At 37.7% G+C, this 27,317-nt stretch overlaps 2 protein-coding genes across 7 annotated transcripts; one reads left to right on the top strand and one right to left on the bottom strand.

The window, feature by feature from the left end:
• Positions 1–1,521: 1,521 nt before the first annotated feature.
• Positions 1,522–16,375, bottom strand: LOC100494812 (zinc finger and BTB domain-containing protein 49). 4 transcript variants are annotated; one of them, XM_002935881.5, is made up of 8 exons: positions 16,294–16,375; positions 14,929–15,013; positions 13,969–14,065; positions 12,261–13,323; positions 8,543–8,712; positions 4,084–4,210; positions 3,171–3,279; positions 1,522–2,705 (listed from the first exon to the last, which is right to left on the bottom strand). In XM_002935881.5, the coding sequence occupies exons 4-8, from the start codon at positions 13,313–13,315 to the stop codon at positions 2,349–2,351; spliced, it is 1,818 nt and encodes a 605-aa protein (XP_002935927.2). In that variant the 5' UTR covers positions 13,316–13,323; positions 13,969–14,065; positions 14,929–15,013; positions 16,294–16,375; the 3' UTR covers positions 1,522–2,348. The 4 variants fall into 4 exon arrangements, with proteins under 4 accessions (XP_002935927.2, XP_004910934.1, XP_012808598.1 ...); XM_004910877.4 differs by lacking the exon at positions 16,294–16,375 and adding an exon at positions 16,183–16,286; XM_012953144.3 differs by lacking the exon at positions 13,969–14,065.
• Positions 16,376–16,439: 64 nt separating this feature from the next.
• On the top strand, positions 16,440–23,430 carry LOC100493491 (THAP domain-containing protein 1-like). 3 transcript variants are annotated; one of them, XM_002935875.5, is made up of 5 exons: positions 16,440–16,537; positions 18,711–18,872; positions 19,531–19,626; positions 20,149–20,344; positions 20,915–23,430. In XM_002935875.5, the coding sequence occupies exons 3-5, from the start codon at positions 19,559–19,561 to the stop codon at positions 21,197–21,199; spliced, it is 549 nt and encodes a 182-aa protein (XP_002935921.1). In that variant the 5' UTR covers positions 16,440–16,537; positions 18,711–18,872; positions 19,531–19,558; the 3' UTR covers positions 21,200–23,430. The 3 variants fall into 3 exon arrangements, with proteins under 3 accessions (XP_002935921.1, XP_004910932.1, XP_004910931.1); XM_004910875.4 differs by lacking the exon at positions 16,440–16,537 and adding an exon at positions 16,549–16,630; XM_004910874.4 differs by lacking the exon at positions 16,440–16,537 and adding an exon at positions 16,562–16,661.
• Positions 23,431–27,317: the final 3,887 nt, after the last annotated feature.

Below are 27,317 nucleotides of genomic sequence, written 5' to 3'. Positions count from 1 at the left end.
TAATGCTGCTTCAAAACCCAGTGAAGTAGCTAGTTTGTATTTTCTCTAAGTTTAATTTACAGTTCAGTCTGGCTGTAAAGTTTACTTTTCTTTACCCATTGTTGATCTCATAATTGCGTTGTTACTTATATCCTAATAAAGTGCAGTTCTCTATTGAGCAGCGAGTAATTCAGTTACTGGGCCACACACTGAAATCTATTTAGGCCCCTCTCTCCCACAACTTGAAAGATGAAAATGCACTTCCCTTAGGATCCCCATATGGTCATCTTAACTTCTAGACCCCGCCCCACTCCACCACCTTCTGGGCTTCTGAATCTGTTGTCTCTACTGTTGCATCCTTGCCTTTATAATAACCCTTATTTAGCTCCCAGCAGGCCCAGATTGGCAATCTGTGGATTCTGGTAAATGCCAGAGGGTCTGTTGAAAGATGCCATAGATCACTATTGGGCTGGTGGGGTCTGTTTGGGCCTATGTGTACTTGATATGCTAGAGCCTATTTTAAACCCTAGTCCAAGTCTGGCTCCCAGCAATTAAGCTTTGTATGTATGTTGGGATGAAGTAACTGTGTATTGCATGACTAATAAAATCATATCACAACGCTGGCTCACAGGGGCTACTGAAAGCTCAAATGCAGTGTGTAGTGGCAGTAATGGCACATAGGTATTTGGATTGCAAATTACCTTGGTCAACTTTAGCCACTTCCCATTCATTTGAATAGCACATGCTTGATGCTTAGGCTTTTGGAAGGGGATTGCTCAGGAATACACAAGAAAGCATTGCCGAGCCTCAGCTCATTTCTGATTCTGCCACTGCAGTACTCCCTGACAGGACTGCAGAAATCAAAATGGCCCAAGTCGTATTAGTCTTCCATTAATTTAGCTCTCCTTAATTTTAAACCAACAACAAATTTGTGGTTCATTTGGTCATTTTTCTACATATGGGTTTCTCTATAATTGTAAACACCTTAGTAGCAGTGACCAAAATTCTTTGCCAGGGTCGCCACAAAAAAACACCTGTTGACTTCAATGCGTTTTGCAAATTTTCACTATATCACTAATTTTTCGGCCAATCAAACTGGGGCAGAAACACTCAGTACTACACCTAAATTCACTTACGGAATGGTTTATAATAGGTTACCTAAAATCAATTATGGAACGGGGGAAATCACAGTTATTTAAGCACTGGTTATTTTACTATTCCCAAATAGTTAACATGTCCTATAAAAGAATTCCTTATTCATAAAGAGAACGCCATTGCTTTATTTCTATCACACTGTAGAATCCATCTCCTCAACAGAGGTGAACTTCGTTAATTTGTGGTATTCAACAAAGTAGGAAATACTTAATATTTGTGGCTTACAAATGTACTAAACCAAAATAAATGTCAATGGAAGCCTTAATTTCAACAGTGGATGCAAAGACCGCTGAAAAGGACATATTTCTGGCTGACACAGTAGAGTATAACACATTCTTACACACTTACACACCACAAAGCACTAGAGCAAAAAGGACGGCACACAGATTCCTCTTTGTGGGCCAAGCATAGCCCAACACATTTTATTAGCTGAGTGTAAAGAAAACCACACACTTTTAGGGAAGACCAGTTTGCCAGGTGTGGATGAAGAATGTGGGACACCAGGCGGTATCATCCGCATTAATAACAATCAAAATGCTATGGACCCCTCTCCATTAATAACAGTAGAAAGTGCTATGAGTAGACACAGAAGTACAGTAGAAATAGTCAAAACACTATGGGGCAGATTTATCAAAATGTGAGTTTAGAGGTTAATACATAAAAACTCACCCACGTTCTATTCATTCCTATGGGATCTTTAAATCGTATTTAGCAATGGGTGAAAGTTAGAACTCACCATTTGATAAATATGCTTCTAAAAATCCCATAGGAATGAATAGAATGTGGGTGTATTAACCCACATATGTATTAACCTCAAAACTCACATTTTGATAAATCTGCCCCTATGTGTACCATAGTCCTAAACTGTAAACACCATGTCAATGCTTTGACCATTACACATATAGACCACAAATATTTAAATGGAGAGTTCCGAGGAGAAGCATCTTAAATAAAGTGTACCAGTCTCTTGATTATCAGCTTCATATTATTTTTTACATCCAGTCACTGATAGCAATTGCTGTTAAAGTTAATCAACACATTGCAACCACTGATCTTCAGGAGAAGTGATTCTGTACCAAACTTACTATTGACATTTATTTTTGTGTAACAGAACTGATCCTTTTGGATCCTTAATGTGATCCACCAGATAAATGTTATCTTTGTAAGATCTGTGACAACATGAAGTGCGTTCAAAGTATATTCATTTGTTTCTGTTACAAAGGCCTAGTTGGCTCAGCAGAAATGCTCTGAGTGGAAAACAAGCCGAAATCATTTCCAGTGTTTTCAGCCATTGAAGAGATGGAAATGTAGCCTAGAGAAACAGAAGGCACCGAAGAGTCCGTCTGATTAACTTGGTCAGAAGCAATTCCGACTACTGACTGCATGACTGAAAGGTCTGTAGGCAATGTTTGCGGCAGAATCTGGCCTGGTAATTTTGTTGGGGGCCTTCTGTTCTTGCAGAACCTTGGAGATGCATGCTCTCTGTTGATCTGTACCCGCATATCGGCTTTGTGTACTGTCCGGATGTGTTTCTTCATATTACTTGGGTGTCGACATCCTTTCCCACAAATCTAATAGAGATAAGAAATAAGAAACATCACAGGACACTGCAATACATATGTTCAACAACTCATCTACTATGTTTAATTAAATGTAAATTCTATCAGTCTGCACAATATTTTTTTCCCCAAATGAGAAAACTGTGGAATACTGCTAGTAAATTCCCAGCCAGACAAGAGTGCCAAACAGCACTAATGTGAGACTAGGAGAAAATACCTAGGCTATAGGAACAGAATGCACAACAACCTTAAAGAAACACACAACTGGTTTGTATTTGATCACTTCCACCATTCCATGGAAGATTCTTAATGATCAGATCAGAAATCAAATATTTCTTAAATATCTTTGATGGGATAACAGTGACAAACTGGTGACCAATAAATCACCCATTGGCAAATTTCATAGTGGTAAAGTTTTTCCTATAGTGTCAAACTGGTCTAAAGGCAGAAAATGTCCCTTTAAGTCTCAGTACATACTTTGCAACGATATGGGAGTTCTCCAGTATGTGTCCATGTGTGCCTCTTCAGTTCCGATATACGATGAAATGACTGCACACAGAAATCACACTTGAATTTCTTAATCCCACTGGAGAACAGATAAAGAAAGAAAATATACATATAAATATATAATTAAAATGTATTGATTCTAAATGGATATTAATGTTATTATACTGTGAACCTATTAATACATTTATTATAATAAAATTCTTGTAGTACCCAAACAGCACATAGCATTTGTTGGATACCTGTCTGCAGGCAAACCCTTATTGGTTGGAATTAGCATGTAATCTAGATCTCCATAGTTTATGGCTAAAAATAATTTAAACATGAAATAAAGCCAATAGGATTGTTTTGCCACCAATATGGATTCCTGCAGCTTTGTTACTATTAAGTAGAAGGTTTTGTTTTATTATTACAGATAAAAAGGAAATAATTTTTACAAATTAGAATTATTTGCTTAAAATGGAGTCTATGGGACATGGCCTTTCAGTAACCAAGCTTTCTGGATAAAGGATCCCATACCAGTACTATTACTTTTTTCTTGAATTATAGATTAGTTAGTTAGTTTGTGAATGTAAAACTATTCTATTGAACCCTTTATGAAGGCACTGCAGCGCAAATATTAACTGTTTACTCCTGATTACTGAGTACAATAGTGTGCCAACTGCCCAACTGCCCTGCTCCACTGTCCTCTCTACTCACCTTGTCTATGCCCAAAGGTACATCAAGTGCTAAACTAGTGCCCACATGTGTATATAGTAATAGTGTACAAAGGATTTGAACCTGGACAATCTAATGTATTTGTTTATATTTTACTGCCGTTCCCCTCCAGTCTTGTAATGATGTCTGAGAAAAACTGCTTTGCTTTTGATATGAAACCTAAACATACCTGCAAAAGATTTTGTGGCTCTTGTAATGCTTTACAGCTTGCCCACAAAACTCACAAAGCTGGAGCAATGGTGGCTTGCCGTTAGATGCTTCCAAATGTTTCACTCGGATATGCTGTGTAAGATCATCTGCAAATAACAGAAGTTGGTCCTCTTATTTTTGTTAAACATTCAATACATATTCAAATACCTATCTACTAATAAGACAAGCAGATCTGGTGCATTTTTGTGCTGCCAATTCTCATTAGGTACAATGGGAGGTAATTTGAGGTATTTCAAAACCAAGCTTGGGCAAGTTATATTTATAATATTACTTGTCCAAACATATATTTGAAAAAAAGCAGAAGCCACCATAACAAAAGACACCATGCCAATTCTGTCCCCTGGTGTATTCATGGCTTCATGAAATGTAGGTTAAAATAAGTCATGTACCCAGTGGGAGCATAGGACCTCATTATTTACAAGGTATACTTTTTCTCAAAAGAATTAGTGGGGCTCTCTTACTTAGGGCATATACATAAAGCAGCAGCAGCTTTCGGAGGGTGGCTATATAGTATATAAAAACACAAAACTAAATTTCCCCAGCCTGCCACTAGATGCGTTCTGCTAAATCCGGCAGTGGAGCTTGGGGAGATACCTTCTTTTCCAGAGATCGCACATGCACAATACGACCATTTGTACAGGTAGCAATTGTCAAGGATGTTAGCAGGCTGAGGTACTGTGTTAAGGGTAGCAATGAACTGTAATACTGCAATACAAGCCAAAAGGCAATTGAAAATATGTGCTCTCCCTCTTCTGAAGCCACTGAATACTTACTGCTCATGTGCACACTAAATGCGCCACAGAAACTAAAAACCAGATGATATTATGAAAGCTGTCTGGAGGCCAGGGGAGGTGGACAATTCAGGTAACTCCTGACATAATGAGGGGAAATGTCTGCACCCACTAAAGGTGGCCATACACGTTAAGATCCGCTTGTTTGAGAGGTTGCCAAATGAGTGGATCTTCCCCCGATATGCCCACCTAATTAAGGTAATTACAGCGATAGGTACAGGGACCAAGGACAGCATCAAGAAGCCAACGCAGTCCCCAATCCTAAGGGAAAATCAAACCTGCCCAATCAACACCAGGCTAATTTTCATCCAGTTATCGATTGGGGAGGCCTGTTGGTGGTGCATGGGCAAACAAGCTGCCGAATCAGTCAGAAGAACTTGAATCGCCAGCTTAAATCTGCCCATATATGGCCACCTAACACTTGCTAGAATTGCCTCAGGGCAGGTACCAATAGTTAGTCAGCACTTACCCGTACCACTGACCAGTCTGTGGCAGATACATTGAATTCATATATCATATAGGTTATTTCACTACACACATTTGCAAGTGTTAGTAACCTTTACAAATACAGGATAAATGTTTTTTTTCTGCAGTTGTGCCATCTGCTGCAATAGCTAGCAGCATAAATTATACTACCATAACCACAAATCACTACCCAATCCAAGTATTTCTAGAAGCTACATTTTGGTTTCTTTAATTATTTCATGACAATTGGGAATTTGTGGCAGAATTTGTTGTAACTGAATAAATGTGTATTTGCTGCTGTTCCAAGGTAATGTGAATACCTCCAGAAAGACATCCAAACAATAGCTTTCATTTATAGAGAGGAATTTGTCTCACCACTTCCGCGAGCCTGCCATCAGAAGGAAGTCTGTGTGACATCTTCTGCCTTAAACAATTCACACAGAATTTTGCAGACAGGGGGAATTCCAAACAAGATGGTCTCTTTCTTAAAGCCTTGCATTCAGCAGCAGAATATCCAATGCAACTGACAAATGAATCAGGGATGGGTAGGAGGTTCTTTTGTGCTCATGACTAAATGATGTCTGTGACAAAAAAAACCCTTCTTTTATTTGCAATTAGAATTCACCCTTTCACTTACCAAATGTTCTTCGAAGACATCTGCAGTACTCAGATGAACTCCGACACTAAACATCCTGACAGCCTGTAATTGCCTTTTTTGCAATGCAAAATGATTATTAACTTCTCAGTTCATTACCAAAGCAAATGTAATTCTTAAATATTGCAAAGAAGCCTGTGTATAACAAAGAATCCGTGTTTATATAGGGAAGCTGAAAAAGATTACATTGTGACAGATGTGGGAAAATAAATAGTCTTTAACCTGGACAATATTTGACTGTGTCTAATTGCCCTTTGCCAAGAAAAGCCGAGATGATTTGAGAGCAAGACAACGGACTTATTCTGTAAAACCATTACAATCCGGCAGCTTGGGAAGCTACATGCGGGGAAAAAGTGCAGGCATCAAACTGCAATCTGTCGGAGGTTTACAGAAAGTCCCACAGACTGCAACAAGATGTTTAACCAATTTCTAGGAAGCCTTTTCACAGCTGCAAGAAACAGAAAAACACATTTTTCCATCCCATACATATACTGCAATGACTTTGGGCAAGGGAAACTTGCAATGATTAGCACCGGGTTTTGTAAACAAAAAGCCCTGTTCATGGTAAAATGCACTGGCACATTAAAAACTGTAGGAAAAAATACATTTGGGCTCATTGGGAGGTAGCTCTCAGTGGAGACATTTTGGGGCACACATATGCACATAAGTGCCACAGCTCACTCATTAAGCACATGAGTGTGCCCCAACATGGCCACTAACACTGGGGGCTACCCCCTGGTGCAGGGGGCATAGTGCTCATGAGAGGGGTTTTGCAAATAAGAGTACTATTTCCCCCTTGAAGTGTGGGCTTTGACTTTCCCTTTAGAAGACTTTAAATAATAGTTGTGATGTCAGTCGTGACCTGAAGCACCACTGTGTTCTAATTCTAATAACGAGCATGCATAGTGTACCTGCATTTCTTCTGCCCCTGTGGAACAACATCTTAACTGTGTAGAGATTAATATGGTGGTGAGGGTAGTAATGTACATGGGCAGCTCTTACTGGTGCTGTCCTTTTACTAGAAGTGTCTGCCACAGACAATGCATTTTCAATGTATATAAAAGGGAATAAGCTGGCAACGGAAACTGATGTTTCTCTAAGAGAACCACAGAGATCATAAACCTGGTACTGGAGAATAAAAAAAGATACTGGTAATTATTCATCTAAAGGAAAAAACCAAACCACACATAAATAGTTGCCCTTTAATTGCCAGTAAGATGAATGACTGCACTGCCCTTACAGTAAGTGAAATATTACTTTAAATGCCTTTCATAAGAAAAACCCTTGGGGACAGATTTATCAAAATGAGTTTACCACCAACTTTCTATTTATTGCTATGAGATTTTTAGAAGTGTATTTATCAAATGGTAAAACTCAAACTTTCACCTATTGATAAATATGCTTCTAAAAATCACATAGGAATAGAGAGAAGATGGGTGAGGTTTTCTGTAGTGAGCTCTTATTTCACACTTTGCTAAATCTGCCCCTTGATGTCTGCACCCTTACCTTAAAATATACAGCAAAACCATCCTAAAGGGGTGAGTGTTAATGATGTGACTGAGGAGGGACTAAAGATGGGGTGACCCTTTTACCCTCAGGCAGAAGGCAGTCTCTGGTAACTAAGCAAAGTGACAAAAGAACTGGTAAATGTAAGGATGTAGGAGGCTGGAGCTGTTCATTACACTTGCAGGTCAAGGAGTTCAACCCACATAAAATATGTCAGTGAGGTGCTGGGAGTGAGGGTGTGAAAATATAAGGATTTGCTGAGCTCATCTCTTCCTCCACAAGCATTTCCTTTTATGAACTCTAGACCATGTCCATTATTTCTACAACTTCCAAAGCCCCTCTGGCAGCCATGTGCTGCCTAAAGCAAAGCAAACCATAGTCTGCATGTAATTATGCACATGAGCACCCACTCATACCTGCTGCTATGCTGAGAGCAGGACAGGGACAAACTGGCCCTCCTACTTCTCCCCACTGCTTTTCCCATTATGGATTATTAATTGAAAAAACACTGGGCATCAAAGAAAGAGCAGAGAACACATTACCCACATCTTACCTGCTAGGGAAGTGATTTTGGCTAATGCATCAAAACATACAAATATTCCAGAAATGTTAGATAGCCTAAGTCAGGGGCAAAGGCTGTCTCTTTATATATTTGCTCTATATCAGTTTCTCTATTGTTGTTGATGAATACTGAACAAGATCCAGTTTGCATTCCAGGGGGGGATCAGCACATATAGCACAAGGTAAAAACTTGCAATTTCCTAAACTGTGTGCCCTAAAGTCACATTATTTTAAGAATTCGGATTTGGCCAAATCCAAACCCATAAAATCATGAAAAAGGCTTGAATTCAGCAGAATCTGGATTTTGGTACGTCCCAACTTGATGCTTTGTATAAGATATCTGATAAAGCTAATGGAGAGAAAACTACCAAGAAAAAAATCCTAATTTTAGTGCCACAATCATGCAGACAAGCATACAATGACTTGTTTTCTCTGCTTACTTTTCACTTTGTATGCTTTGTCACACAGACGGCATTTGTGTGGTCTTGCATCCGAGTGGTATGCAATGTGGTCATGTAACTTCTTCAGGGTGCTCAGCTCCTTACCACACTGGTCACACTGGTAGAATTTCTTGTCATGGTGGCTTGACATATGCAAAGAAAGCTGGCAACTGAAAATAGGAGGAAATTTAGTTAACAAAACAATATAAATCCAGAAATATCCACTGGTTACCACTGATCAAAGAGGTGGGGTTTAAAAGAAAACAAAGTACATGAAGTCCAATCGAATGACATATAAGTTCTGTGAGAGTCATATTGTACCCATAACTGAAAAAGCCTAACAGATTCAAATGTATGATTAGAAAGACCTAAGCTATTCAAGCTCTAAGATTTAAATGAGTGACTAGATAGTGGTTTGAAAGAGAGACTGATATATTTATAGTAGAGGACCTAAATAGAAATTAATAAAAAGTAACAATAACAATAAAATTGTAGCCTTACAGAGAAATTGTTTGGCTGCTGGGGTCAGTGACCCCCATTTGAAAGTTGGAAAGAGTCAGAAGAAGGAGGCAAATAATTCAGAAAGCATAACAAATAAATAATGAAGGCCAAATGTAAAGTTGCTTAGAATTGGGCATTCTATAACATACTAAAAGTTAACCAAAAAGATGAACCACCTCTTTAAAGGAACAGTAACACAAAAAAATGAAAGTGTATAAAAGTAACTAAAATATAATGTGCTGCTGCCCTGCACTGGTAAAAGTTGTGTGTTTACTTCAGAAAGTCTACTATAATTTATTTAAATAAGCTGCTTTGTAGCCATGGAGGCAGCAATTCAAAGGAGAAAAGGCACAGGCACATAGCAGATAACAGATAAAACACCATTGTATTCTACAGAACTTATCTGTTATCTGCTATGTAACCTGTGCCTTTTCTCCTTTTTTCCAGCTTGAATGGCTGCCCCCGTGGCTACACAGCAGCTTATTATATAAATTATAGTAGTGTTACTGTAGCAAACACACCAGTTTTACCAGTGCAGGGCAACAGTGCATTATATTTTTATTACTTAAAAGCTCTTTCATTTTTTGGTGTTACTGTTCCTTTAATATCAGAGCAATGGCACTCGTACTTTAACACAAATAAGATAAAATTGTGATGAAAATTTCGATTGGTGCCATTTACAGCATTCAATTATTTATGAATGCAAGTGTTCCACCTCACACAACTGCACATGTGGATGCATGTTAACCCCTGTAACATTTTTTGACATCTCCGTATTTTCAGGGTTCTCTTAGTTTGTTGCACCTACTGGTTGTAACAACTTAATTGTGCTCACTGAATTGGCCTCTAGTGCTGCTACTGATGCCATAAATATGCTGGACATGACACCATCTGCACACAAATTATATTTATATAAATGTGCTGAAACTTGCATGTGTTTCACCAAAATGTAGCCTTATTTGCACCAAAACTGGAGAACTGTGTGCAAATTACAAGGCATAATATTTAGATATTTAGAGGGTGCCTGCAATGACACCTAGCAATTTGCATCAGAACACTGCACTTTGCACGTTCAAGACCTCTGGCGTATTGTCTATGCAGAATCTAAGCCTACAGTAACTGGCCATAGACATTTACAGGCATGGGGCCTGTTATCCCGAATGGCCAGAACCATGTGCTGAAATTTTCTATGTGTTAAATCCCCAGTGCTCCGTATGTTAAGTGTAAGGATGCGCATGATCCTGAGGGTGGTGGAGAATGGGGCCGGCCTTTGGGCACCTGAAAGACAAATCTGGCGCTGCCTGCCATTTCAATACAGATTAGAAATGAATCACATCCCATTCAGAAAACTGCTACAAGCAAAAATCACAAACATGGCATTAAGAAACTTTTAAGGGGTGGTTCATGGTTAAATTAACTTTTAGTATGTTATTGAATGGCTAATTCTAAGCAACTTTTCAATTAGCCTTCATTTTTTCTTTATTATAGTTTTTGAATTATTAGCCCTCTTCTTCTAAATATTTCCAGCTTTCAAATGGGGGTCACTGACCCCATCTAAAAAACAAATGCTTTGTAAGGCTACAAATATATTGTTATTGCTAGTTTTTATTACTAATCTTTTTATTCAGGCCCTCACTTACTTGTATTCTAGTCTTTCATTCAAATCAATCCATGGTTGCTAGGGTAATTTGGGCCCTGGCAACCAGATTGCTGAAATTGAAAACTGGGAAGCTGATAAATAAGAAGCTAAATAACTTAAAAGCCACAAAAAATAAAAAATGAAGACCAATTGCAAATTGTCTCAGAATATCACTCTCTATGTCATACTAAAAGTGAATCTGAAGGTGAACAACCATTTTAAAGGGGCTATTCAACTTTCAGTAAAAGTTCAGTATGTTCAAGAATGTCTTACTCTTAGAAACGCTGTCATCTTCTTTGCCTCTTTCCAGCTGTCAGATGGGGGGGGGGGTCACTGACCCAGGCAGCCAAAAAACTATTGCTGGGGATACACGGTTATTGTTACTTTTTATTACAGGTACATATCTTTCTATTCAGGCCCTTTCCTATTTACCTACCAGTCTCTCAATCAAACCACCTCCTGGTTACTAGGGTAAACTGAACCCTAACAACCAAATAGCTGCTGACATTTCACACTGGAGAGCTGCTAAAAAAAACCTAAACAAAATGAAATCAAGTTGCAAATTGTCTAAAGTGACCATGCATGGCCAGATTTAAGCTGCTGATTCAACAGCTTATCCAATGGGCCTGTCCTACAAATATCTGGCCAAAAATCAGCCCAATGTCGGCCAAGCAGGTTTGATCAGTTCGTTGATGCAATCCTCGCCCAGATGGCCTGTATCCCCATTGTTGTGATCTGATAGTTTGGCCCTAGGTCCAATTGATCAGATCAGCCTATCATCCACCTTAGGTGGGCACATCAGGGAAAGATATAAATAAAAAAATGTCTAAAAAAAACAAGCTTAAAATTCACACGAGCACATTGCCCATTGGAGTCCTGGAAAATGTTTGCTATTTGTATAGAAAATATAATGTATAAAAAAGGGTAAAAGCAAGTAAGTGTTAGTACCAAATGGTGCTCAATCACAAAGCAATGATAACGCTACAAAGCACCTACATAAATGAAGTAATGGCTAGTAATCAATGCTTCTTTTTCAAACATACAGCACTGCGGGACTTCTGTATGAAAATGATGCATGCTAGCTTTGTAGTTTGTGCAGATTCCACCAATACAAGTTGTTTTCTTTGCAAAAGAAGAGATGTGTTGTGTACAATTCATTATTGAGAGAACAGTGTTAAAAAATGGAAAATGTTAGATAACTGATTGTAAGCTCTTTTCAGCAGGGCTCTCGCTCTTAACATTTTGTATCAGTTATTAGTGTTTTTTTAATGTAATCTGTATAATAAATGTATACATTTATTGTACAGCACTGCAGAACATGTTGGCACTTTATAAATATGTGTCAATAAAAATATGTACCACAATGTTAAATTGGAGCAATTATTTCAAAATTGCCTCATAATGTGCCTTAAACATGATTCCTCCTGTCTTCAAAGAAGGTTATATATGTTTCCTAAATTTATAATTAGCTTTCCTAAACTGCTGTATCTTTACATAAAAAGATAACAGGAAATGGCAAAACTGCTTTATTTTTTTATTTTTAGTTCTCAAGTAAATATAAGAGCCGTTTTATCTCACCTGTAGTTGAACTGTTTGTCACAGAATTCACACTGAAGTAGATTAATCCCTGGATCGTCCTGATGATTAAGAAACTCTGAATAAGTTAATAAAAGTTCACACCTGTCACATTTATGGACAACATCTGCATCACCATTTACTCTCTCAACAACTTCACTCCGCTCAAGACCAACTATTGTTGAATAAATTTTGGGGGACACGGATTCCCTATGTTTTGACAAGTCATTAAGAGTAAGAGGCTCTAAGCTATCAGGGGTGTCTGGCTCGTCACATAAATTGATGCACATATCACCATTTTCATCATCGGCTTCCTCTGATGATCCATCATTGTGTATAGTAATAGGCAATTGCCTTGCAAAGCTTGGGTTAAGGAACGATGCTTCTCTAGTTTCATCCACAGGACTTCCCATAAGTCCACTTCTAGCAATTGATTTATGCACAAATAAGTTAGGGTTCCTGGCAACAAAATTGTCTTTATTAAAGGTAGGTCTTCGGAACATCTTGGCTTTCTCTTTCACTTGGGCAACAGTATCAAATCTTCTCCTTTCACTGTACATGACAGTGTTAACATTTGGTATATTTTCATCCCTACCTCGCCTCAGCTGTTGGCTTTCAACCTCTCTACGTTCTGAGCCTCTGTTTTGTACATCAAAATCTTCCTCTTGAATGGAAATGTCCTCCTTAGCATTACTAATCTGAGGGCTACTCGAAACATTAACCACTTGCACAGTAAGAGGCAGGCTGACTTGCAATACTTGTGCAGCCTGCATAAAGTCTTGTACATGGCAAGTAGGGATTTTGTAAGAGTATATGAAATCCAAAAGGTGACTGAATCCCTCCAGGCGAACATTATCAAGCACCAAGAACTGTTGTTGCTCATTTCTGCTTAGTGCTGCATAGAAATACTCACTGCAAGCAGAAAGGACATTTTTGTGAGCCAAGAAGATTTTACCTTCCACCATCAAAGACACATCACAAAAAAGACCCATAGATTTTTGTTCATTAAGCTTCTGGAGAACAGACCAGCCATGGATCTCAGGAGACATAGGATCCATCCTGCTACCTGCCAAGTGAGATAACAAATGTTAAACAATATATAAACTCCACATTATAAATATGATAAAGCGCAGAATGGGTACATTTTCATTATAAAGAACTTAAAAGAACTTACAATGTTGCAAAAAAGTAACACAAATGCCTATACAGAAATACAAACTCGCTGTTCTGTTTGTATTTTCTGATTCTCATATATTAGATTAATGTTCTATAAAGCATTTGTTTCTCTTAGATAATTACTGGAATCAAAGGCATTAGGAATGACTAGATTTTGGATTGTGGATTAGAAAATGGAATCTTTCAACTTTGCAAAAGATTCCAAAACAAAATACAGAATGGTGAATTTTAAATGACATATATACATGGGTACCCAAAAGCTAGATTTACAATACAATTAGATCTCAAGCAGGTAACCAGTTGATCATAGGAGACTAGATCTGCCCACAAAAATTCTATTTTAGAATATCCTTCTGTGTACTTATTTATCCACTTGTTAATCAACAGCTTAAGAAATGGATATTCTGATGCAACAACTTCAGCTAATTAGACCCCACATTGGCAGTGGGGGCAGGTCTATGCAGGTACCCACTATCCAGAAAGGGATAATGTTAGATATTAAAATAAAGTAGATATTAAAATGAGATAAGCTTACCTCTGTAGTATTAATGGAATAGTGAGGTTCAGGATATAAGATATAAGAACCACAGTTCCCCATTAAATAACATTTCAAATAAGTTCATGAAAGTTTCCTAAACAATGATAGCAAAAAAGAAATAAAATTATATGGATAACAGTACAAAAATGACAACTACAGAACTGTTGTCCTCTTACAGAGAAAAGAGACAGTCATATTGCTTTGTAACGCTGTCAGGATACAGAGAATTTCCAGCTGGAAACTAAGCCAAACTATAAATTCTTTACTTCCCAGTACCATATACAATTGGCAAAATATTAGCATTCTGTATTTCACATATAATACCATGCATTAAGTGTGTCTGGTTACCCATTCCCTAGAAACCACCTTTCCTAACTGGAGTATAGGATGGCCCTGTTTGGTACTATTAGGAAGCATGTGATCTGATATGTGATTTATGAGGGTGTGAATCAGAAGTGTATATTGATTTATTCCTATAACCCAATTATTTTCCCATAACTGACCTACTCCATTCCCCTGCATTACTTGGTTAACCATAAATCAGAGACCAAGAATGTAAATCGCCAGTGGGATGGAATGCATGTCGCTTCAGTTTCCCGAAGCTGCCTTGAGAGGCAACTTCGGGTGACCAAAGTGATGCCTGTGCCATCCCACCGGTGATTTACCTTCTTGCCAGTGGGATAGCATATCAGAGAGATTAGTTGCCTGCGGTAGTGAAGATTTATCGCGGGCAACTAATTTCTCCTTGTGCCACTGCCCTTAAGTTACTCATCTGCAAATCCCCCACAGCTTGAATAACAAGTGTCAGATTTGGGGATGGGGCAGTGTTTACATTTATCCTGATAGAGACCATAAGTAAGTGGTTTTCCAACTGTAGGAATGGCCCCCATAGAAAAGTCAGATGTATATTTAGGGGACAGCTTGAGGTCCTGTCAGGATGAAATTTAAAAAGAATACCTATTTGCTCTCTTACATACACCAGGAAGCCAAACTCGAGGGTCAGTTAGTGTCAGATTTTGGATGAACAACATTTTCTGAATGCCTGAAACAGAAATGATTTGATTAGTCTGTAACCATACTATGAGGTAACGGGGGCCCAGAACAAATGTTGGTCCTCAAAAAGAGGGTTGAACTAAATAATGTGACTAATAATCCTATAAGTCATTGCACTGAGCATACCTATGTTGGTTTGCGGAGGTACATGTGTAAGTATCCAACTTCCCCAACAGGGGGTGTTGCTTTTGGCAGCCTACAGACGTATCTGACTGTCTGAAGACTTTATATTGCTTCAGATATTTTTTGAATCGTACTTTCTCTATCTGTGAATCTAGACAGAAAAAATGTGTCACGTCATATACTGTCTCCATTATATAGTGTCCTTCCTCACATTCTAAAACTAATTCTAAGTAGGCTCATTCCAATTGGTTGTATCATCTCAGAATTTCCACTTTTTCATTCTGTGTATGGATTATTCACAATAAGACAATTCATACTGGTTAGACCAGCAAAAACAATAGATTGGAGAAGCAAGTGGCGCCATCAGGTTACCATATTATTTATTGTTTACACCTTGAGCTCAGGCCCGGATTTGTGGTAATGTCAGAAAGGGCCGGGCCTAGGGCGGCACAAATTTAGGGGCGGCATGCCGCCCCACCGCAACTAAATTTAGAAATTTTGCTTCCATACGGATTAATGGAGACTTCTCCCCACTGCTGGGGGGGGGGCACGAATGGGGTGCAGCCTCGGGACGCCTGGATTTGAAGTCCGGCGCTGCTTGCGCTTGTCTCCCTTTAAATATTAAAATATATGATAATAATGTAAAACAATCACAAGAGCTTTATTTATTAGCATTGTAAACAAACATCACTGGTGCTGTTGCCCATAGCAACCAATCAGATCTTTGCTTTTGTTTTCTTGTAGGTAACTGTTCAAATCTAATTGCTGATTAGTTGCTATGGGCAACGCACTGGTGATGTTTGTCTCCAGTGTTAATAAAAATGCCTGTTAGTCTGCTGCACTGAATTCATACATGCACAGATTCTAACTGTTGGTTTTTATTTACCTCCTTGTATCATTTTATTTCCGCACCTGCTTCACTACAACTCTCATTGGGAATGCTGGGATTTGTAGTCCGGCTAGACTGCCGAGCGAAAGATTTAAGACCAATGACGTAATAACTATCGGAATATCTAAAACGTATGCATAACTTACATATTATGTCTATACGCATTCGCCATAGTTTGAATCTACGTAATGCGTTATTGATGCTGCTGTTCTGCTGCGCCCTTTACACTGCCCACACATTAGCCAGACTCCACTTACCCCCTTTTTAACCAGTGCTCATGTAGCCTCGATTCTGGATTCAGGCAAACCTACGTCACCAGCTTCTGAAGTTGCTCACTTGCCAGGGTCTAAATAAAGTTAGTGAAAAAAAAGTGACACGTTTGTCAGCAATCCGAACAGACTTGCGCGCAAATCCAAGGGACGTACAAACGCAACCTCCACCTCATTCGCATCGTAGTACTTGAGACGGTCGCCATTTTGGTACACCCTGTCCCCTTTACAGGTAACCCCCCCCCAAAAAATTTTCGATTTCTAAACACCTGTAATATCTCCAGAAGAGAGACAAAAGAAGATGTAACGGGGCTGCTGTTTGCGGGTCTGTAATTGGGATCTTGGCGAATGTAAAGGTTAAGTGGCTTCTGCTAAAATTGCCAATGATGCATGTGTCAGTGTGAAAGGAACTTAGATTGTAAGCTACACGGGGTAATGGACTGATGTGAACGATGTGTAATGTCTGTAAATCGCTATGGAATGTATCTGCGCTATTTTGCTAATAGTAATTTGCCCAAGATTAACTAGTGTTCAGAAATGGTCAGTGATGGTGTATTCGGATATGTTATACACACATGACATAACTGGAATGCATTCGTGTTTCTGTTGTTTGAAATCTGTGCTGTGCTCGTTTCTATATTCTAATCACTATTTGATCATGGAGAAGCGATCCTGACAAGTGGGAGTATTCCCAAAGGTGACCTATTAAGGTTGGACTTGCACTTGGGAATTGGGCAAACTTAATATTCCAATGGTCCTGTTGTTATTACTCAGCTCTTGTGCCCAGCTTTAGTGTTCATGGGTGGTTTTATGGTTAAACAGGTGTTCGTCATTTTTTGTGGTGTGCCTCATTACCCTTTTATAGAATAGATATGTCCTCCAAGGTCTGCAAATGCTTGGTAACCACACTGCTTGCTATTTGTGTTGGTGCAGAAAAATAAGTCAGACTTTTTCCTCTTGTAATTTTTACTTTTGCAACCAACTCTATAGTCATTATCACAATGCCTGAAACAGGTCTAAAATGCTTTGTGGAAAGCCTTAACTCCAAACCTAAAACCCATAGGCTGTTTTTAAGAGCTTCTGTGTAAATATTGGGGTGTTGTGTTGTGATTACGTATTAAAGGTAGTTGGCATAGCTCTGTATTTACAATATATGCCAAGCAGGTTTCTGCATGTATCATGAATAGGGTAGAGCTAGAATGGGAGGGATCTGTGGTGCCAGGAGCTGTTAGATCAGTGGTTCTGAACCTGTGGGTTGGGACCCCTTTGGGGGTCGAACACAGGGGTCACCTAAGAACATCAGAAAACACATATTTCCAACGGTCTTAGGAATAATTTTATGGTTGGGGGTCACCACAACATGAGGAACTGTATTAAAGGGTTGCAGCATTAGGAAGGTTGAGAAACACTGTGTTAGAGAAATATTTGGATGCCATGTTTTCCAAAATCTAGGGAGTGCCATCGCCTGTAATGCCCAGGGCAGCATCCTTTTAGTGCAGTGATCCCCAACCAGTGGCTCGTGAGCAACATGTTGCTCACCAACCCTTTGGATGTTGCTCCCAGTGGCCCTTAAGGAGGTGCTTCTTTTTTAAATTCTGGGCTTGGTGTCAAGTTTTGGTTGTATATAAACCCGGTGTATTGCCAAACAGAGCCTTCTATAAGCTGTCAGTTGACATAGGGCTTACCAAATAGCCAATCACAGCCCTTATTTGGCACCCCAGGAACTTTTTAAATGCTTGTGTTGCTCCCCAACTCAATTTACATTTAAATGTGGCTCACAGGTCAAAAAGGTTGGGGATCCCTGTTTTAGTGTGTTACAAATTGGGAAAAACCAGCTTTAGATAACAAAAATAGAATGTTCAGTGTTCGTGTTTTATGTCAGTGTCAGTTCAAATAGAGTCCCTCAAAAGGTATACTTACGGCCTCTAGCATGCAAAAGATCTTGTTATAAGTTATATATGTCATCTTTGTTTTACAATAATACAGAACTCAGACATGTGAAATAGCAGTTAACTGGCCCACACATATATGTTGCTTAAGAGAACACAAATATGGTGGAAATGGTGACATATCTCAAACTGTGGCATCCTGAAAGATTTCCAAAAGTTACCAGTTTTTCCTCATTTACTCACTGTAGAGAACATTTCCCCAAACTTCTCAACAAATTAATACTTTTATACAGGTTGTGTCATGACAAATGTGTCATTCCAGAAGAATGTGTTTGACTGCTTTGAGCAGGTACACACCTTCTTGTTCTTTGGGGTGTTAAAAAATCATTCCAGCATAGAATAGAAAACATTTAAATTTGTAAGCATCTTTATCACTATAAATGTTTTTAGGGCATCTTAATTTAATGATCATTTAAGATATTTGTGCTATTCATTTAACTATAACTCTTTTGACAGCTGTTGGAATACTCTTTCCACTTCCTGGATCAGATGACTGGACAATATGGAGCACCAGAATTCTGAACTTTCTTGGAAAAAACTGTTGTAACATAATCTGCAAGGAGAAAGAAAGAGATGTTTTCTAAACAATATAATACAAGACTACAATAAAAGCTACAGGTATTTTAATTATTGTTGCTTTATTTATACCTTTGTATCAGGAATTTACAGCTACATAATGGTAATGCAAATGTCACTAGTTTTACATCAAAAAGATCTGGTTGATTAGTTTGAGTTCTACTCTGGTTTGTTCAGCTGACCACTGTACCCATAAGATAACAACCATTACTATTTTAGAAACAGAATACATATGCGAGATGTTCTCAAATTAGTTAATGTTAACCCAGTCTTGTGGAGACAGATCGCATCATACATTACACAACATCTGTTTCTGTGGCTTGGCTGATTAACTAGCAGGTCCATATTATTTATCCCACACAACCAGTTTTGTCAGACAAGCTAAACAGTCATATTTGGCACAATGAGACCACACTTAAACGTTTAGTTATTTGTGTTTTATGCTAAATATGATATGATAAAATAAATTGAAATCAAAGAAGTTTGATTTAGGTTAGGTGTCACTAGGCTCTGTTCATGTTATGCAGCTGCAAGTCTGAGAATCTCTCTGAAATGGAAGAAAGTTAAACTTGGGGAGTTTATTTTTGGCGTTCATTATGTTTAATCCTCTGCATATTGCTGAAATGGGATGTTCTTTTTTATATGTTCAGCTCTGTGTTTACTTTTTGTTGTACTCATTATGTTTAATTCTCTGTTAAAGGCACTTTTTTTTTGTATGGCATTTTACAATGCCTGCATGTGCTGCAATCAACTGCACGAGCCGGCAAACCAGAGGATGTGGAAAATCATTTCATAGGTAGGTAATATCTGGTGATAAAAGTAGATATATACCTAGTAATCACTAAGCAGTAATAGCTGCTGAGGGCCTGTGGCATGCTTTAGTAGAAGGCATAAAAATATATTCTCTAATGTTTCAGTGTGTCAACAGAACTTGGGCCAGGTTGTTCTCTCCCAGTGTTTGCAGTGTATTGCTGCATCTGGCTATTTTATTCGTAGTCATTGGCTGTGTATTTATGTCAGTTCCTGCTCTCATTGTAGGGAAAACATTTATGTAGTAAGTACCTGTAGGCCCAAAATTTTTTGAAGAGGGCAGTATATTAGTACAGCCCATACTACCAGCTGGCTGTCTAGATAGACTCAAAACAGGTACCTAAAAGATCTGATGTCATTGGGGGATATTTTAGCCAGGTATTGTTTATGAAATAACAGTGAAGTAACATATAATTGATGTGGCGCAAAGACTAAATTGTTTAAATAACTTTATCTTTAAATTATGAATTTAACTGTATGTTTAAAAAAAAAAAAAATCTCTTTTTAGATTTCCTCATGGCCGGCCAGAAGTATTGAAAAAATGGGTGATGAACATGCGCCGAGACAAATTTAAACCATCCTCTAAGGCAGTGCTGTGCTCAGACCACTTTGAAGAGTTTTGCTTTGACAGGACCGGGCAAACCATTCGCCTCAGGACCGATGCTGTACCAACAGTATTTGCTTTTCCTGGAAAGATGAAAAAGGTAATTCCATTACTTACACTTCTTTTTTTTCTGTATAATTGTTATCAAGAAAGTTATATTTGTTGTTCATAGTCTGTTAAGAAAACTTAGGTTAGTTTTTGCCTGTTCCAGAACTCTGTTCTCATCTCTATAGTATCTGTTGAGGTATGGTTTTGCTTAAAAGCTTTAACTACTAAAATATGATTATGCAATGCTTCCTCCATAAGGATAATTCAGTCTTAATTATTTACAATTCAAGGAGAGGTTAATATCGAGAAGTAATGCTATAAAACAGCAATACAATTAAATATATTGTCTACTATTTTATATTAAACAGACTGCACATCACAACCTGTATGCAGCCTAAAGTAAAAACAAAATCTTATTCAGACCACCTGGAATAGACTTAGTTTTACTTGCCAGGACAGATGGTGATCCAAGTGACCCAAGTCAGCAAATGGATTCTTTAGTAGACCTGCAGATCCCTGCTTGTAGCAGTAATTATTTAGAGCAAACTATAATTGGTACCTGTACAAAATAACTGTTCATTATACTCTCCAAATTTTATTATTCTGTGCTGTATATTTTCAGGACAGGAAGTCACGTCATTCTGCTATTGTGTTCGAATATCCTGAGGAACCGTCTCAATATTCATTTTCATTTCAAGAGCCAACCATGCAAGAACCCAATGAGAAATGTGTTACTGCAGAGCATGACTACTGTATCACAGACAGTCCAAGAACTTTAAAGAAAAGGCTTGATGATGCTCTCGGCAGCCTACAAAGCATGAAGAGAAGGCTGAAGATTACACAGCAAAAGTTCAGAAGACTAAAATTCAAGGTCCAAGCTCTAGAACTGGCTGAGAATCCAGTGTAGGAAACAGCACCTAGCTGCCTTTTTTTATATACTGAAAACATTTATGGTAAATATGTATTATTAAGGACTCCACTGTTACTGCTTCAGAAAAGTATTGTCTGTGTACTATAGGAAATAACTAATTTGAGTTCCCTAAGCAGTTCAATCAATTCTTTTTTTTTTTTTTTTTTTTTTTAAAGAAAGAGTTCAATCAATTCTGATGAAATGCCACAAAAAAAATGCTGATGGTCAGGAAAGTGTTACTATTTCATGATTATCTAGTTTTAAGCTTAATTTTAATAAACTTGCCCCATATCTGTATAAACAATAATCATTGGAAAGGTTTATAAGCACATTTTTGAGCAAATGTACATATATCTTGTTGGATCTCTAATTTTCATGGCTTGTGTAGAATTTTTTATTATTACTTACTTACAAGAACAGCAGTAGAATACATGTTAAAGGGGCAGTATACTCCCTTTTTTCAACATAAGCTCAATGAATACAATGAATGAATGAATTACATTTCTTGAGCTATACAGGCAGATTGAAGCTACCCCTTGTTTGGTTCTGGCAATGTAGATAATTCGATGACCGGTACAAAGATATTTCAAAACAACAAAACACAAGGGAGTGAAGGGAGAGCAGTAGTATACAGGTAATTATCTGCTTTGTAGGGGCCAAACATGGAGTAGCTGTTTGTACTGTGTAGCACAATAAATAATAGAAAAATTTATTAAAAAGTTTTTTTTTATGATTAAAATAATAGGCAAAAATATGTTCAACACAAGCCCTATTTACTGAACTCAAGATTAACATGCCCTTTAAATGGCATATTATTTGTCCTTTTATTGTTCAAGGACCAGTAACCTCTAAAAACAAAAAAAAAGCTTTGTGTGTATTTCATTAAGTGTTACCTGTACCCTTATTTGCATATTTATTTGAAGACGGTTGAGAATACAAAAAATGCACACAGTGCTTGGGAGTACTGAATTTTGGAGTATTTTATAGAAAAACACATTGATAATTATGTCTCCAAATGTGCGTTTCTAAACACTGCATTTTCTTTTTGCAAAAGACAAATAGAGCAAGTCATGAAGAATGTTATCATTCTTGTTGGCTACTCATCATAAAGCTGATCTGTTGCAGAAAACATGTTGCATTTCACGTGTGTGTGTTTATTTTTTGTCTTGTTACATTTAACCACAATTCTACACCAGATCAGTGGCTGGAAAACAATAATTCTACTACAACATGTTTAAAAGGCATTTCACAGTTTTGGTGTGACTCCAATAAAGTCAGTGGTGAAGTATTACTAACAGTTATCATTTGTATTTCAGTCACTGTCTTGTGTCAGATGTGCCAAGGATAATTATAAAAAGTAGTCCATGTTTTTTGTGTTTTCTTTTTTTTTTTTTTTTTTTAGTAAAGCAACTAAGATCTATGAATTTCCTTAGTGCGAATGAACCCTGTGGTTTATAAAACATAGTAGTTCATTTATCAATAGGAGGATGTGATTATCGACAAACAATTTCCCCTGTCTGCTATCCTTACTGTAAGTCCCAGTAACAATAATGGGAAGACACCTGAAATTTACTGGAGTGTGTTCAGGCTCTCCATTTACTGAAATACTGTATACATTTACAGCTGGCATTTACAGCTGTAGACAACACAGTATCGGAGGTTGACAAGCCAAACTTACTTAAGGCAGGTGTGAGATTTTTCATTGGTTTACTAGTTCAGAGGAGCAGGTAGGAGTAAGAATAACCATATGAATGCATAAGGAATAGAGTAAATACTGCAAATCACTGCTGACTGAATTACTTTGAAACATCCACTTTAGAGTGCTATAAATAGTGTGCTTCACAATGTAGTCCTCATTTGAAAGAGGCCTAAAGTTCAAATAGTAATGGTATGGCATTTAAGTCCGTGGTTATTGCAGCCAGTTCCTTATTTAATGTATAGTTATTATAAAAAGATTTCTTGTCATATCTCACTAACTAGTGACTGGCCATGTGTGTTTTTTTCCTCCTAATGAAATGTCTCTTCCACAGTGTTGCAAACAAAATAAAGCCAAAGAGCATTCTATTCATTGTGTAATCTGTGTGCTGTAATAAAAACAACTTGTGATGGTATTGCAAATCAGTGAAAAGTGTAACCATGAATTAGAGAAAAAGTATTATAGAATGATATGTTAATATGCTGTGGGGTGGAAACATTTTCATTTTTACTAATTAAAAATCTGACCTTGGCTTTCTTTTTCTTAAGTGATTTCAAAAATCATTCATTGTAGATAGTGAATGTGTTATGGAAAAAATGGTAATATTTTTGGTATAGGCCAAATTCCATTGGTATGTTGAGGTTGTGGTTCTCCATACCCCTTCAGGGCCATTTGCTTCCATTCTCCTGCATAACATTAGTAGGGATCTAATAGACCTCTATGGTCATACGCATATGACAGCCTACTAGGCTGAGATGATGTCAACCACACCAAGATGCAATCATTCTTCTATATGAATAATGAGTTTTTGATAGTGTAGCATCATTCAGCAGATAGGACAGCAGTCAAAGTCATTATTGAATGATTTATTATGATTGATAAATCATTCATAGTCATTGGGATTAATTAAGACAACAATTAATTCATAACAAAACTGATTTTTAATCGAATAATCAAAATGGACCATTTTTACACTTAAAAGACACTTGACAAAAATTTAAATGGGCAGCATACCCCCTTGTTCATGAGTGCAGTAGGGTTGGGCTCAACACTTTTTGCCTATTTTTTTTAACCACAAAAAAATATTTCTTAAGAAAAACAGGGAAACTTGAGCTACTACATGTTTGGTTCATGCAGGGTAGGTGCTATATCGGCCCTGCAGGGCAAGTGCTTTGCAGGCTTGTAAAATAGACTGATGCTTTGAAACTAAAAAAATCCGAATAGTGATTTATCCACTGTATCTGTTTTTCTGCTAGGTATGGATATGTTTTTTTTTTATCTCGTGGGTCACGGGGATGTGTGCTGTCATCATTTTCTGCAATTACAAAGTGACTTGTGTATAGCAGTTAATCATTTCACTGCAGTCCCTGAGCTAAATACACATTTTGTTATCATCATCAATTTTTAAACTGTTTAGTTAACACTCTGGTTACATAACAGCTACATAAACAAAAATCTTCAGCACACCACTTACATACATGTTCTCAAAGGGTGCTTAACTTCCACAGCCGCTCCCAAGCCTTTTTTCCATGTATCTTTGCAAAGGGGAAGAAGCACTCCAGTGTGTCGGCAATGCCTTTAAATCATTTATTTGCAGAAATGGACAAACAGCTGTTTGTCCATTTCTGCAAATAAATGATTTAAAGGCATTGCCGACACACTGGAGTGCTTCTTCCCCTTTGCAAAGATACATAACAGCTACACCTTTAAGCCCAGATAAGACATGAGACGAAAGTGTATCCATTACAAAATTTACAATGATGCATTCTTTATAGCCTGCAATCGTATGAAAACCTCAGTTGGCCATAGAGGTGGTTGTTTAGCTTTTGGGGTCTATAAAGGATGTCACACCACATGGAATTTGCTGTTTAAATGTAAGAATTCAAATATGTAGAGAAGGAATATTTTATGTAGCCATTAAGCTACTGTTCAGAAAAGAAAAAAAAAAATCACTGTTTAAAAATGTTATATTTAAAGTGGATCACCCAGACATGAAAAGTCCTTTTCAAATTAAACATGAAATCAAAATTCATTTTTATATTAACACATTCAAACCCATTATAAATGCATTTAAAAATCCCAGCTGTCAATCATATACTGCCTGCCCCGCCTCTATGCCTCAGGCATAGAGGTGGGGCAGACAATTACTTTCCATTCAGCTCTCACATTCCCCCTACCTTCTCACCATCTAATTGTGTAGCCAGTGCATGGGCAAGGGCATCTGATCCCCCGTTCTGGCACATACACACGATTTTGGGCTGATACAAAGCTTGCCTTAATAACAGTGCCCACAAAATGGCAGCTGCCTGCTTGCTGTGATTGTATATTCCCAAGACTGAAGGAAACAAGATTTATATCATTTATATAGTATGTTAAGCTAATTTTGCTTAACAAACAAAATAGAAAAGAAATTGGAATTATTTCTTAGGGTGACAGGTCCACGTTAAGGCTGCTACTTTAAAGAGATTTTGTCAGTAAATAGCGCTCCTCCAACAGAATCCTGCATTGAAATCTGTTTTTTAAAAAAGCAAATTTTTTTTTATATTTAATTTTGAAATGTCAAAAACTTCAAAAAAGTAATTAAATGGAGAAAAAGTACTCAAAAGAATAAACAATGTTTATGTTGCATATAGAGAACGCCCTCTTGATCACTGAGGGATATAGCAACTAAGACAAAATGTCTCAAAAAATCCACTTAAAAATATTAAATTTTATTTCAATCCATTAAAAACATCAGTAACCCCCTACACACATAGCCTAACACGTTTAATGCTTACCCAGCACTTAGGGGAGCCTATGATTAAGTGCTGGGTAAGCATGAAACACGTTAGGCTATGTCTGTAGGGGGTTACTGATGTTTTTAATGGATTAAAATAATAATATATATAATATTTATATATAATATATATATATTTTTAAGTGGCTTTTTGAGACTTTTTTTCTTAATTTTGAAATGTGACATGGAGCTAGCCATATTCTTCATTTCCCAGGGTGCCACAGTCATGTGACTTGTGCTCTAATAAACTTCAGTCACACTTTACTGCTATGCTGCAAGTTGAAGTTATATAACCCCCCTCCCTTTCCCCCCAGCAGCCAATCAGCAGAACAATAGGCAGGTAACAAGATAACAGCTCCCTGACACCTGTATTGCTAAAAAAAAATGCTCCCATGCCTCACTTAGTGGTAGATATGAGAATAGCACTCAATAGTAAAAAATCCATGTCTGGCTCAGCAAGATCATGGCTCCTTCTGAAAGCTCAGACTCTGGCACAATGCACTGAGATGGCTGCCTACACACCAGTGTTACAACTAAAAAAATACAATTATTGGTTCAAGAAATACATTTTGAATAGTAGAGTGAATTATTTGCAATGTACACAGTGTAATTTAGTAATAAAAAACTACACCATAAAAATCATGACTGAATCCCTTTAAATATACACTCTGTTAACTTAGTTTAGCACACACATATTGTTCCTTTAGCTTGATTACTAGGCACTTCTATCAGGCAGTTATCAGATAAGAGTTTCTGATTAGGTAGGTGTGTAATTACTGGGAACATTATATGGACAATGAACATTTTTTGAGGTAGAAGGTGGAAGAACAAGCAATGCTTATACTGACTTCTATAGAGCTTAAGCCTACAAGGAAATGACTGCTTGAAATGCTCACAAGAGTGTCACACCAATTGTTTGTGACATGTTTCTACATAAATCCTTGGCATGGTTTCATTTGTGCATTTTTTGGAAAGTAATCTTCTCTAACACATGGCAGGAGAAAACTGAAATGGTTGTCATGTACCGTAATTACAGATTTTAGAAAAATTGTATTGTTATTTTCAAAACGTCTGGATAATATTCTGGGAATTAAAGTAAACTATAAATCCTCATTTACAACCCCAGTGCATAGTGACAAGTGACAGTGTGCCTTGATGCCATCAACAGAGGTATTTTTATCCATGTTATGTTCTTAACTTGCAGCCAGCACCAATACACCCACCTAGCCTGCTCTGGTGAATAATGAAGTGCACACATTGACACAAGACATACCTGGAAATACCACCACCTGTGTTGTTGCAGTAGGTAAAGTGTTCCACTCAGGGTCAGACTGGGACACTGGGAAAAACTCAGTGGTCCCCGGCGGCCCAGACCCGACCCTTGCTGGCACTGCGGCCGATGGTGTCCCCCTGACGTGTTAAATTTACGTGCGCTCATTGCCTGTTGTTGGCCACTATAGTTCTACAGCAGCTAAAGAACCACAAGTTGTAACTTTCTGACCAAAGGTTAGGTTAGGACCACAGGCATAGTGGACCTGCCATGTCACAGGTTTATAGCAACAAATGGTACTGGAAACAGTGGAATAAAGTTTGTTGACCAACTTTCCAGTACAACATTCATTTATATACAGTGCAACAACTGT

This window comes from Xenopus tropicalis, chromosome 1 (assembly GCF_000004195.4).
Source record: "Xenopus tropicalis strain Nigerian chromosome 1, UCB_Xtro_10.0, whole genome shotgun sequence".
In the NCBI taxonomy this organism is placed as follows: Eukaryota; Metazoa; Chordata; class Amphibia; order Anura; family Pipidae; genus Xenopus; species Xenopus tropicalis.
The sequence above is the reverse complement of the archived record's forward strand: the minus strand, read 5'-3'. Positions and strand labels throughout refer to the sequence as shown.